Source organism: Ascaphus truei, chromosome 11 (genome assembly GCF_040206685.1).
Source record: "Ascaphus truei isolate aAscTru1 chromosome 11, aAscTru1.hap1, whole genome shotgun sequence".
NCBI lineage: Eukaryota > Metazoa > Chordata > Amphibia > Anura > Ascaphidae > Ascaphus > Ascaphus truei.
The window spans coordinates 11,449,247-11,463,187 of NC_134493.1; the positions used below are offsets into that span (position 1 = coordinate 11,449,247).

At 41.2% G+C, this 13,941-nt stretch overlaps 2 protein-coding genes across 8 annotated transcripts in view; one reads left to right on the forward strand and one right to left on the reverse strand.

Moving 5' to 3' along the window:
- Nucleotides 1–13,941, reverse strand: part of NPRL3 (NPR3 like, GATOR1 complex subunit) — a 374,812-nt gene that overhangs the window by 146,813 nt on the left and 214,058 nt on the right. The window lies entirely within an intron of this gene.
- The window catches only part of GTF3C1 (general transcription factor IIIC subunit 1), a 133,468-nt gene that overhangs the window by 42,973 nt on the left and 76,554 nt on the right, over nt 1–13,941 (forward strand). Inside the window, exons 7-14 of one of the 2 annotated variants that reach the window (XM_075565258.1) lie at nt 1,840–1,995; nt 2,326–2,441; nt 3,812–4,133; nt 5,430–5,593; nt 8,477–8,622; nt 9,955–10,108; nt 11,878–11,981; nt 12,691–12,872. In XM_075565258.1, the coding sequence (XP_075421373.1) occupies nt 1,840–1,995; nt 2,326–2,441; nt 3,812–4,133; nt 5,430–5,593; nt 8,477–8,622; nt 9,955–10,108; nt 11,878–11,981; nt 12,691–12,872 (1,344 nt within the window). Of the gene's footprint in view, nt 1–1,839; nt 1,996–2,325; nt 2,442–3,811; nt 4,134–5,429; nt 5,594–8,476; nt 8,623–9,954; nt 10,109–11,877; nt 11,982–12,690; nt 12,873–13,941 lie in introns of those variants that run through there. The other variant, XM_075565259.1, reaches the window with a different exon arrangement.

The following is a 13,941-nucleotide window of genomic DNA, read 5'->3' on the forward strand; positions in this document are numbered from 1 at the left end:
AAATCATCTTAAAGCTAACGACATCATATGAAAATGGGTAATTATATTTATTACTCTAATTTAAGAAAAGTAAATAAATAAAACATTGTGGGGGCTTATTGCAGTTACAGTACAGGGCAGAGACAATGGTTGCAATTTCCTCACCCAGAATCCCTCATTGTTTAATGGTGATCTTGGGCAAGAAGACACTTTATCTCAGGCACCAAAATTATAAGCACTTCAGACTCCTTGTGCCTTTAAATGTTGGTATATGTACTTACACTCTGTAAAATTGGGAAAAGGAAACACTGCTATTTGGGAGCAGTGAAATTCCTGCTGTATCCTAGTCCTGAAACACGTGCACGCGCAGGGTCAGTACTGACGTGGCAGCCCTCCCGTCTCGCATTGCGAGCAGCCGCCAGACCCCGCGCTCGTGCAGTTTACATTTCAAAGGAGTAACGGTGTTCCTACTCGATACACAGTAGGTGAGGACATGTTAGTTTGGGATTTGGTCTGTACATTGCATGGTTAAGTCCATTCATTAATATGGTCATAGGCAAGCATATGGCCACACCGTAGCATTGTATTGCTGGTATACTACTTATTGCACACCTTTAGGGACCTACATTGTAGCTCTAGCAGAGTACCTGGTGGTCGAGCCCATTCATTAATATGGGCATACCCAATTAGCCACACCACCTGTAGGTACCTTATGCTACTTACCCACTGCTATACCTGACTGCCGTCAGTATTAATGTAACTCCTTCTTGCAGTGGCAGTCTCTGCACGTGACAACATTGTCGCTCTACCAGCGTACCAACACAATAGGACAGTGTACTCATAGGTAGTCTAATACAATTAGTGACTACTTAAGTACACAGCCCTGTCCCTGCTATGTTAAGATACACCCTATTAGGGTCAGCTGCATACCAGCTCTCTTGGGAACATTGATTTAATCCCACTCAATTGTTCCTATCATATATAATCTAGAGTGCCTTAAGTACTCGACATTGGATTTAATGTGTCCAATCTTTGGCCTTTTTTAACCCCATTATTTTATACTGATGATCATTAAAGGTTTCTTTTAATTATACTCATTAAACATTCAATTAGGCACTGGGTGCTATTACTGGGTTCTTGTTCTCTATACCCGCGCATAGTTTTAGTAACTCCTGTGCAGCGCCCTAGATAAGGACGCTATATACATCTTATAGATAAGAGCGCTGCGTGTAAGCGTACAGATGTAGCCCGCGTTATCGCTCTGGTTTGCGCGTTGCAGCGGAACATGCCCAACGCACCAGCAGGAGAAGCGACCATTGCCTTAAATCTGCCACGCACGGGAGAGAATGGTGGGAACACACAATTTCACCAGCAGGTGCAGTAACGTTTGTAGGATGGGAAGAGCCTTGGGCTAGGTCCCCGGGACGTGCTGCGGTGCGCAATGGCGTGCGCTGCAGGAACAAGAAGCGCCTGTCAGTGGGGCCGGGCCCGCGAGCTGCCCTGTCGCGCAGTTTGCCACCACGGTGCTTGACTAGATTTTCTGAAGACAAGAAAATTGTCTTTAGAACTGGCGACGGAGCACTGGCCACGCCCCAGCTTTTCAGCCAATGAGGGTAAACCAGCCGGGTGACGTCATGGCCACGCCCCCCACCCCCACTCCGGTCGCAATCTCCTGCAGCTCAGCCACAGACCAGAGATCGCGGTTTGAGCCGCCAGCCTGCCAGGCGCGCGTGCAGCAGCCGACACTGCGGCCGTAGCCTTACCATGCTTCCTTTGGCATATTGGCAGTAGAACGGAAATGTTCTGGAATACTTCAGTACAAGCAAAAGCTTTGCAAAGATTTGTATTCTTCCCTCACAGGAACCAACATAATGATCCGATGCCTGAAACTTATCAAAGAATATAAAAGAAAAGTGGAAGATTCAGATGATGAGGATGATGAAGATATCAAAACACCTATTCCCCCAGTTGACATAATCTATGAAAAGGATATGTTGACACAAACCTATGAACTCAGTATGTTTCAGATGTTTCCTTTTTTTGTTACCAATAACTAATTAGTATATTCTATATCAGAGAAATATAAATATTCTTCACATTTCATTTTTTGTGCATGTGTGTTGTACTGTTATTTGCACGTATAGATCATTTTATGCATGTGTGGAGGGGTATATGTCTTTGTATGTGTCTGAGCAAGTGACTGTCATCTTTACATAAACTTTCAGAATTCACACAGCAGCATTAAAGGTAACATTCATAGATGTTTACCTCCATGCCTTTGTCGGCTACATTTACATAATATATGGTAATCAGACTTTTTGTGTATCTGTTCCTACATTAAAACAGTCGAAAATAGGGGCACTAAAGGAATTTCACAAAGCGAGATCAGAATGGCAATGAATGTAGGAAAACTTGAAGCAAGGATGTTATGCCGCTTGCTAGAGCGATATATGCTTATTAAGGTAATTTTGGTGTTGTCTTTGCTTTTCGTATTAAAATTATTCACACGTTACTGTTGATATATAAATCTTTCCCAGTTCAGTTAATGAACGTTCGGTGAAATATTTTAAGAAATTTGTGGTTGCAAAAAGTTTTCATTTTATTTGTTATATTTTTTTGTGAATAACTTTAAACTCTTGAATATTTTTCACATTTCTCTACGTTTTCCCCCCCAAAAGTATTCTAAACATTTGCTAAATTTTGGGGGAGAAATTGCTAAAGGAGAATTTTGTCTAGTTTATTATTTTGCAACTTTATGGGAATATCCAAAAATGTCCACGAACGTGTGCAAATGTTTTACATGTCTGTTAGTGACGTGGCTGCCACTGTGAATGAGAACACGGACGTGTCTCCAAGGTCCTTCCTACACTTTCAAAAAGCATTTAGTGTAAACGCTTAAAGCATCATCCCTCCAACAAAGTGACTGGAAATAGTGAAGTATGCTGCTGGTGTATGTTATGATCAGCTTTTCCTTCTTTTTTTGTTTCTCTAAAACCCTACTGTGTAATTCTTTGACACCCTCTATAATCACCTTAAATGTGCTAATGGCAGTGGCCAAGAGTGTTGCTGCAAATTGTAACCGTTTGAGTGGCGTAACGCCACAGAGCCTCAGACAGCTGGACCACGTGATCCCTTATGTATATAGATCATTGTGTGGTGAGCTGGCCGTCAACATATATCAGGGGAAGACCTTTTTCATTGTAATTGGGTCTATAACGCTAACGGCCACAGAAAAAGGCAAAAAAACACGAGCATGCTGGCCCCTTGTGATGCTTAGTAAATGCCACAAGGACATCCTAAAGTTTAAAATGGTTCGCTTTACCACCAACAAACTCAGATGGACTCTACAATAGTCCAACAAAAACAAATGAGTTTTTAGCAATTGCTGACATTCATGTGTATGAGACAATAATTTGCAATAGCAGTTACTGCAGGTATATGGTTTTGTTAAATCACATACAAACCCACGTAGCTTGTCATCAATCAGAAATTTGGAGATTAGGGAACCAAAGTGCATATAGCTGAAACAATTTAATAAAAGATAACGTGATGCATATATGGTCATTTGGAATCTGCCTGTATCACATTGATGCATCAAAAATTCTAAGCCTCCAAAAACCGATTTGGGCATAAATAGTGGCAGGTCGTAGTGCGACTTCTGCCATAACGGGACATGTTTCCGTTGCATTAACATGGCGATGCCAATCATAGCGCAAAATCTTTTGTATGTACCAGAACATGTTGTGTTTCATTGAAAAAATAAATGCCCATGTAAATTGCACACGATTTGAAACATTTGCGTTCGTAAATCTGCCATTCTTCTTCCCCTCAGGGATTTATGGAAGATGAAGGTCGCCAAAGGACAACCAAGTTTATTTCTCATGTTTTTGTTGAAGAGAGTGACTTACGTAGGCAGTTTGAAGAAGAGAAGGCAAAAAGTGAGAAGTTATCAACATTTGGTAATGTCTCCACATGGAGTGTAGGACAAAGCAAGCCAGCCTCTCCTGGAGACCGTCCATCCGTAGAAGAGGAAGCCAGGCTTTCGGAAACGGACGATAATGAAGATTTAAACGGCAGTAAAAAGCTGAAGACTGACAGTGACTCAATTCTAAAGTACCTTTCAGCTGGAGTTAGTCATCAGTCAACACTGAAAGGTAACATTCAGAATGAAATGCTCTGTATAAGAACAGGTAACATTCAGAATGAAATGCTCTGTATAAGAACAGGTATAATGGTTTCTACTACGGCATGTGTGCATTTTTATTTTTTTATGTTTGTGTATGTATCATTTATGCTATCGTGGTTGACAAAACCTCATAATCGGAGATATCAGGGAATTTTTAATCATTTCTTCCCAATGAAACATGTTAATGTAAATTGCTGAATCTGCATCCCTCACCCAATAAATAAAAACAACTATTGTAATATATCAAACCAGAAAGAAGGTTAAAGCTAGGGAGATGCAAGTCTAAAACTGATAACCGGAGACTCCTAACTCGCATTTGTTCATGTGGCGTTGGTGAAGCATTAGCTTTAATGTATATTTTGTTTTTAGTGCCCAGAGATCTTGGGTTGTTAAGCACAGATGGTGCTATTGAAGTATTTTTTATACAGCCGTGCCATGGCATAGTTAGGAGAAACCATGTTAAAGCTAAGCGCAAATTGCATAAACCCTCAGTATTGTTTTTTGACTACGTGTTTTCTTGTTTCCATCTTGTCGTAGCTTTTTGCAGCTTAATATGTCCCATCAATTGCTGAATGGCTTGTACTTGCATTTTTCTTTAATCATCACTAGTGGGTTTTTTTTTTTTTTTTTTTCAGATTGATGTGGCTTAGTCAGATAAACAGAAGTCTCAATAATTGAGAATAATTGGTTCTTAGAACTTGGAAAACATACATAACTGTTTATGACTTGGGTCACAACTATGGATTAGTTGTATCAATGGACCAAACTCCATGCTATCTTACACCCCCTAACATCCCCCCCCCCTCCCAAAAGCTTAATAGATCCGGCTCAGCTGTGTGACTGGGCCATACTCCCCCTGAGACATACTCCATCCCACAATGGGAAACCACTCTACCTTTTGTTTTAACATTGCCCCTTATTTCCTCTACATTGTAAGATTCTGTATCGGTTTGCGCTTGTCTGCCCTTACTTGTAGGCCATTCTGTTTTTGGCATTTTAGTCACTCTGTACCCCCATCGTACCACGCTGCGGAATATGTTGGCGCTTTACAAATAAAAGATTATTTGTAGCTATGCATCTGGAACATGCAAAGTATGGTCAGTGTTTAATGTAAATATTACCTTGACCTTTCCTGTAATTAGTCAGTAGTCTGGTTCCACAGTAATCTGCTTTAGTTTTCTAAGTATTTAGACCACAAACTTAAGGTGTATTTTACTAAACATTTGTATTTAACAATACTATCCACGTTACCCACTTTTTACAGTGCGATCTAGGGTAGCTTTGCCAAAAGATGCAGACAAAATGTCTGTTTTATCAGAAAACGACTGCAGCTTGGACAGCTTTCAGCTAGAAACCAACATCTCCACATTATCCACACACTCCACAGATGAAGATGATGGTGATGTGTCTGTGATTGAAGAGATCATAGTAAGTGATAACTCAGAGCTACGCTACAGTATGTAGATCAAAGCGTATCTAGTGTGGTTTTATCTTAACTATCATAGTAAATATAGAAAATTTAACTTTTTTCATGTTAGCTGAAAAAGTATGTTTTAAACTTTACTCTGCACATATTTTCAAATGAAATGTAATCTTATTACAGGGTGATGTGTCCTTCTAGTTTAAGCTGCAGGGGAAAATATAGCTTAAATCATACCTCCCAACTAACCGTAAATGTGATAATAATCCACTACTAGTTTTGTATTCCCATTGATTGGTCTATACTTTGATGTAGTAGAGAAATATCTGAAGAATAATTTAACCAGATCATTATTCCAATGTTAACCCGGAATGGTTTGACATGCAGGACTGAAATTATCCAGAACATTCAGACCCTTACATTACCTGTAATGATTTTAGGACGGTGTTGGAAGGAAAAAGTGCCAGGTTTATATACAGCTGAACCCCGTTATAACGCAGTTCTCTGTGTCCCCAGAATGAGACTGCGTTATAACCGGGATGGCGTAAAAAAAAATGGCCGCTGCGATCAGTGGTTCTGCATCCACAGGAGGGGGAGATCTGGGATCACTCTCCCAGCTGTCCCTGAACACGGTGTCGCAGCGGCACCCCCACGCAGGACCCGGAGCAGCTTCACAGGGGATCCGACACCCCGGAGGGAGGTGTGTTAGTGTTGGGGAAGCTTTTGTATATCTACCTCCACTCTCGCATGTTTGGGGAATAAGCTGCAGCTATTTAAAGTCTTGTCACTTACCCGGAGCAGCTTCGCAGGGGATCCAACACCACGGAGGTTGAGAGAGATGGTGTGTGTGTTGTTTTAGCTGTCGGAGTCGCCCGGAGCCAGTCCCCTCTCTCTCCTCCCTTCCCTTCACCCCTCCTCCCCCCCCCCCCTCTTCCTTCTCCCTTCCCCCCCCCTCCCTCCTCCTTTCCCCCCCCCCTCCCTCCTCTCTCTCCCCCCCCTCCCTCCTCTCTCTCCCCCCCCTCCCTCCTCTCTCTCCCTCCCACCCCGGCGGAGGATGTGTAAAGACATACACAGCTTGGCATCACACATGATTAATAGCTGCTATTGAGCTACTTAAAAGTTATCTATCTGAGTCTCATTTGTGTCTAAATCTTCCACTTTGCATTTCTGCCAACTTTCTTTGCTGTCAGTCGTATAGAACAGATCAGTATTTTATCCAGCTTCAACACAGTGCTTGGCTCAGATCGAAATTGCTGTGTTTAATGTAATTCACTGGTAACATTAAGATATTAAAAAGGGAATTACTGTATGGTGGGTGGATGTTCATTGCTACACTAACTTTGCTTCTATTCCCAATGAGAAATACCTCTGGCTAGATGCTATATTTAACAGGTGTTCCTGTTGACTAGAAAGATTGTGGAAACCTCAAGGTGAATAATGTGACATAGCATCTTGCTATCTCCATAAAGGAAAGATTTATTATTTTAGATGTCCTCTGTACTTTGGCGCTTTTTGACAATTACATTTGTGCAGTTTTTCCATCACTGCTCTCCCAGCGGTGCAGGAGAAGCTGATGGTAAGTCTGCGAGAGGAGGGGGGGGGGGTGTCTGAGTCGCCCGAGCCAGCCCACCTCTCTCTCCTCTCTCTCTCCCCCCCCCGGCGGAGGTACTGTGTGTGTGTGTGTGTGTGTGTTTGTGTGTGTGTGTTAACGCAGCGGTGCGCAAAGTGGGGGGCGAGACCCCCGGGGGGGCGGGAGATTGTGCTGGGTGGGCGCGGGCAGTTGCAGAGCCCCCGCGCTCTTCCCCCAGGCATTTAAATTAAATGGTGGGGGGGTCGCGTAAGGCCCCTGCAACTGTTTACTTACCGGGATTCAGCCGTCTGTGTTGTGTCACCATGGCAACGCGGCATCAATAGACACCACGGCACCATGTGACCTGACTTCCCACGCAGCGTCATCTGATGCGGATGAAGGTAGGCGGGGGGGGGGGGGCGCGACAGCCGGGGGCAGAGAGACAATGGGCTCAGCACAATAAGTTTGCGTTCCCCTGTGTTAACGTTTGCCAGTTTTTAAAAAAATGTTTTAAACGTGAGCCATTTTCACACTGTGTTATAAGCAGATCCACGTTGTAGCGGATCGTGCTAGAACGGGGTTGAGCTGTAGTTGCATAGTAGATGAGGTTGAAAAAAAGACACGTCCATTAAGTTCAACCTACGCTAAATTTAGACGACAGATACTTTATCCTATATCCGTACTTACAGTATATTGATTCAGAGGAAGGCAAACAAAAACCCCAGTGACCTATCATCCAATGATATCTCGTAAGGGGGAAAAATTAATTTCTTACTGACGCAAAGAATTGGCAATCGGATTACTCCGTGGATCAACATCCTTCCCATGTTTACTTATTTGGTATATCCCTGTATACCTTTCCTTTCTAAGGTTTAGCAGCTCTTCATTTTTTTTACAACTACAATATTTTTCTTGTTTCTCTAAGTCGATTCTCAAACTAATCCTTCAGGAACCAATAGCAACATCGGGTAAAAAAAATAGGTGCACCTAATTTACATATCAATAGGATTTTGATTAACTACTGTGGTTCCAGTTTGAAAGCTCATATTTAGTAAACATATGCTATAAGACTCCTTACGGACTCATGCAAGTGAAGGGACTGTGCGGTGTCTTGGCGTATCACTGCTTGATAAAAATGGTCCATAGAAATTTATGTACCGATAGGTAGTTGGTTGGGGGAAGTGTGACCACCCGCTTGTAAAATTTTCATTTTTGAATATTTTCACAAATGCTCTCAGTAATGCAAATAAAGTGTTTGAGCTTTCCTCATTTTCTTGTAATATTTGTCTTGCACTGGTGAACTATCTTATAATGAATCTAGGACAAGGCTTCTGAAAAAAAGGAAACCAAGAAAAGGTCCAGGCCAGGAGTTTTGGAAAGATCCCGTGAAACCTATCGTCTTTTGAAGCGTAGGAACATAATCATTGAAGCTGTTAAAAATCTCAAACTGGTGGAAAGCTTGTTCATGTAAGTGATTTATTTGTGTCTATCAGTACAAATTATGAATGTCTTTCATCGTTGGGTACTAAACTCTGATCACAAAGTTATGATTGTAAATACCTGTAGAGGGAGAGGGGGGTTGGCCCGGTATTAAAGGGGTTGCACCCCATATGGCCACCCCCTGACCTCACCAGGGAGGCAAGGGGTTAACTGGACTGCGGTCCAGGAATGTGGCTTACACCTTGTCATGTCAGGAAACTGTATGTTCCCCTGTTCCCCTGTTCCCATGTTTCATTATAATCCTGTATTTTAATGTTTTAAAGTGCATTTCTGTATCTCCAGTTCTGGAGGTCACAGAGAGTTGATATTTGGCCAATATGTGGAGTCACTGTAGGCATTAAAAACTGGCAAATTTCGACCCACTGAGCCCACCAGAATTGAACTTATTAATATGTGTAGATATTAAAGCGTATATGTATGCTATTTTGGATCTGCTCTGAAAAATGCAGACTCCATCTGCTATGCTAAATAGGTCAGGAAGGGCAGCCGGATGATTGAGCCGAAGTACTAATCAACAGACTCTGCCACTCTAATTGTTACCTGAGGGCGGAGAATCATCAAACAGGAGTGGTTTGTAAGTGGTAGGATCTTCATTGTTTGTAGGTGTAGACATATCAGATACTTCATTTGGTAGACTGGTCGTTGCCCCTGATTTAATTATTGGCTACAGAAATAAGACCCTCAGAGTCCCAGTACACATGTGCTAATTAGCTGGGGGGCATGGGTTAATCTGTGTCTCCACGTTAGGGATTGGATACAGATAATTGTTCACCAATAGTCTGTATTCAATGTTAAGAATAGGGTTACACAGGTATATAAACTGTGTCAACCCTACAGTTTTTAGTTGTTCTTCTTCTGATACCATCTTGAATGTCACCGGATTGCTGGAGAATTGCTAGCTGATACTTCTCCATCCCCCAACCCTAAGTAAGTGTTACCTTCTTGCCTGTTAATTGTACTATATTGCTGTTGTTCACCTTTTTTAAGGAATAAATATATTTTATTATATCTAAGCCTCGTTCAGTTCATCCCAGATATTTGGTGTTCATTATATCTTGTCATAAGCTACCGTGACAATACTACAAGGGAGATTCACTAAACTCGTACGTGTTATCGCATTGGGATCCTGCGTTGACAGCTGTTCAGGTCAATGGGAGTTAACGTATGTAACGGATTGTTTTGTGGTATGCATCAGTGTTTAGTGAATCCAAGCATTCACTATATATAATTACACTTTCACATACATTAATATTTGTGCTGATTGCAATGCTTTTAACTACAATTTTTTCACTTTCATAGGCTTCAAAAAATGATTGTGGAACAGGAAAAACAAGAAGGTGTATCCACAAAGTGTTGTAAAAAATCAATACTGAGATTGGTCCATAAACTTTCCCAAGAAGGACTTGTAAGGCTTTACCGTACTACAGTCATTCAAGATGGAATTAGTAAAAAGGTACATTGTGACATCATACCAACTATATGATAAAATATACTTTATAATAAGAAAAGAGCATTTAAACATTTAAAAGCTAGGCGTTCTGTAGGAGATGCGTGCCAAGGTTTTAAAGCAGGAGACAGTTTTTAGGGGGAGATCATATAGGCTTGTATTTGCCGCAACTTAACATATATACCGCTTAGGTTCAGCAAACGGATAAAAAATAAACAGGCCGAGCGCCTCTTGGAGCGCTGACTACAACAGGGTTTAGTCTATGTAGCGGTTGGGGGGCTAAGCCCTTTTTTCAACGATAACACACAAGTCATGGACCAGGTTTACCTTCAGACCCCACGGCTTCCTCCTGACTGGGTCCGGGGTTAAAACAAATCCCTTGCAGAGTGTTCTCTCTTGCGCGGCCCAGGTGCAGTGACTTCCTGGATCAGAGCCCGTTGCAGTGATCTCTGTAGGCTTTTTGTAGGACTAATGAGCCAGCTGAGGAGGTTAATTAAGCCAGCGTGCTTTTGAATTAACATCCTCAGTGCTGCCACAGGCTCTGTAAACAGGTTCCCCTTACGTTATTATCTGACGGGGGATCCACCCTGTTACACACTCCTATTGGCATATAGACCATGATCCGTCAACAAATCATGCCTTACATGTTTGCTGCGGGCCAAAGGATAGCATTTTACCCTTTCGAATCATGGGATCACTCTAACTAAATCCCAACAATCAAAGCTCTGCAGACCCCACAAATGGCTAAAAATTAAAATTCTTACTTTTGCCAGTACTCGCAATGAAAAACAATGATAGCTGCAGGGTCACTTAATCGGAAGCTGCAGTCTCATCTCGTGATAATGTCATGACTTTATGGCTGCGATAGTGAAGCTGACCTCAGTGTTTCTACTGAATTTGAGGTCTTGTCAGGGAATTTAAAAATAACTCGGGGCCCGTCACTTGAGTGTCACGACTCGGGGAATCACTTGTTTCAAATAAGGTAATAAAATAGATATATGTATATAACAAAAAAGTGTAGCATGGACTGTTGCCTTAACCTTCACCCCAGTGCAACTGGACTTCAGGGATCGTGACTATGCGCCCCTTCTGTAGTGATCACGTGGTCTCCGGCCAGCTCCCTGATGGCTGAAATGGAAGCGAAGTGCCCTCAACTTTCATTTTGATGGCGCTCATGACCCCTTCGTCACGTGTACCTTACTGGGTCATCAGGGCAGCAAGAAATATTTTGTATTTCTTGTGATACAAGCCTTTTAGACAACAGAAAACTTACACAAGTGAGAAGCCATTTGCTTATTCTAAATGTGGAAAATGTTTTAATAGGAACAGAACTCTTTAGATATCGGAGGATTCATACAGTAGAGAAGCAGTTTGCTTGCTCTGCTTGTCATACATTTTACCATGAACTCACAGCTTGTTAAACATCGGCGAAGTCACAGAAAATAATACCTTTTTAATATGCATCTCTGAAAATTGTCGATTTTTTTTCTTTTTAGAAGATGTTCTTAATACATCTTATAACTTATAATGCATAATTTATTGCGTTTTGTAACTACTGTACTAAGGAAATAACTAAAGGCAGAAAAAAAGAAAATTAAAAATAATTTCACCAGTTTTGACATGGGAAATACTAGATTATCTTGTTCTAAATTGCAGGACATACAGGTGTACTAAATATATGATATAATATATTTAGAATTTTATACAATTAATTTTGATGGTTTTGCACTATGCCGCGGATGACAGAATGAATCTTTAAAATTAATTCTTAACAGGTGGAGCTTGTTGTTCATCCGTCCATTAATCCAAGTGATCCTTTAGTCAAAAGTGCCATCGAACAAATTCGTTTCCGCATTTCCAATTCTACAGCAGGAAATAGGTAAGTTAGAAAGTGGAAATATTTTTATTTATTTATTACAAGAGGACTAAGGGGCCAGAGCCATAAATCTGTTAACTGAGGGCTGATAACGTGATGATATTTTCCCTGAGGTTACCGCGTATCCACAAAGCTCTGTATATGCAACAACAACAACAGCCGTTACTGAGCTTATTAGCATAGTCTTAATGTCCCATTATTGTATCACAATATTGGGTTAACTTCCAATAACGTCACGTCACGTTACGTATGTCTTAGCCATCGAGGGAGAGATTATGCAAAATTTGCATATTTCCCAGGCGTCTCAGTGTACCTGTATCTCCCCACATTTTTACACTTGCTCTATATTGTGTATGTATACGTACACACACAGCTTTTTTTTTTGTAGCCTCCCTATTAAATCTTTGATATTAAGCCTTATATATTCAGCTAAGAACTGTTTTCACACTTCAACACATGTTTTAATCCTCATTTCTACTGCTTTAACCGTCAATTTCTTAAAAACATCACATCTACAGAAGAGACTTTATTCCCCAAACCACACATACAGCAACTTGCATTGACAATTTTCAAACTGGAAACTATTTGATTTTGATGAGGCATATAAGCCTGTGCAAGAGCCTCTCCAATACAATACAACACACTCAGCCTTTTATGTTTCACCTTTGGTGTATGATGTCTTGTTATTAATGTGTTGGGTTTGTGAGTTTAGGACAAAGTCTTCTCATGGGCCACTGTCCCCTAGCAAGTTGGAGACAGGTGATCACAGTAAGGGAAAGACAAAGGAGTCACAGAATACATCACCCAGCCAGAATGGCAGTGCTAAAAAAGTTCTGAAAAAGACGGATGAGAAGATGGGTGTGACAGAGCTAAAAAATTATCACCCTGTCACAGGTAAAGTCTGTTGTCTTGTGAAATGTTTACGTTGGCACGATGCAATAAACGCACGTGCTCCATGGTTCCGGAGAAATCCACCTCCAACCTTCTACCATGTCTGCTAGATTAATATGGTTGGGGACACGAATCTTCCTGCAAATCCATTCATATTGATGAGATTGCCATTAGTGACTATTTTATAGCAAGGAAGCAGTGCAGCAGCCATCTTGGGAAAGGGCAAAAGCCCTCTTTAAAAATATCATCTTCCTGTATCTGAGGGTTATAAAGCATAGGACCACTACAGTCATACACTGAGAACCCTGGGTTCAGTCAACTTACAAACAAAACGGGAGATGATGAAGGGGAAAGATACTTGAAGTGCCTTTCAAATCAAAGAGCAAAGGTAAAATTATAACGCGCATCCATTCAGTTTCCCATCTTTCTTTCACATGCACAGTATCAATAACCTTTGCCTGTCTCTGTTACTGTACATATTTTGGCTACTGAACTCTCTCCGTCTCTCACATAAAATCTGAGACTATCATAGTTTAAAATCCCCCACTGTCTATTGGTTATTGGGTCACCTATAGGTAGGTTGTGGGCAGTCTAAAAACACGAAGCAGCTGGAGGTCACAGTCCTCCAAAGCATCAATCCATTATCCACATTTGGCGAGAACATGGTAATCTCAATCCTTGTACAGATGTAGTGTGAGACCTTGTTCCCCCAGATAACACCACATGTCCCGTTTAGGATGCAGAATATCACATTGTTTTCATAAGATGCAATGGCAGTGTTGGTGACGAATATGACATGCTGTAGGGTTGGGACCTGGTATATAAGAGTAAAAGTAAAAAAATACCAACACCCATTTCTCCATATCCCCATCTTATTCACTTACCACTGCATACAAATATAATATAATATACAAATATAACAAAGCTATTTCTTATTCCTTCATTCTGTTGTTTCTATTTGGCATGCTGCAATAAGCATGCAATACCATTTTTGTATTCTTTCATATTTATTGAAGAGAAACTTCTTTGCTGGCGTACAGGATTTTCATGGGGAAAATCCTTGCGTTGTAAT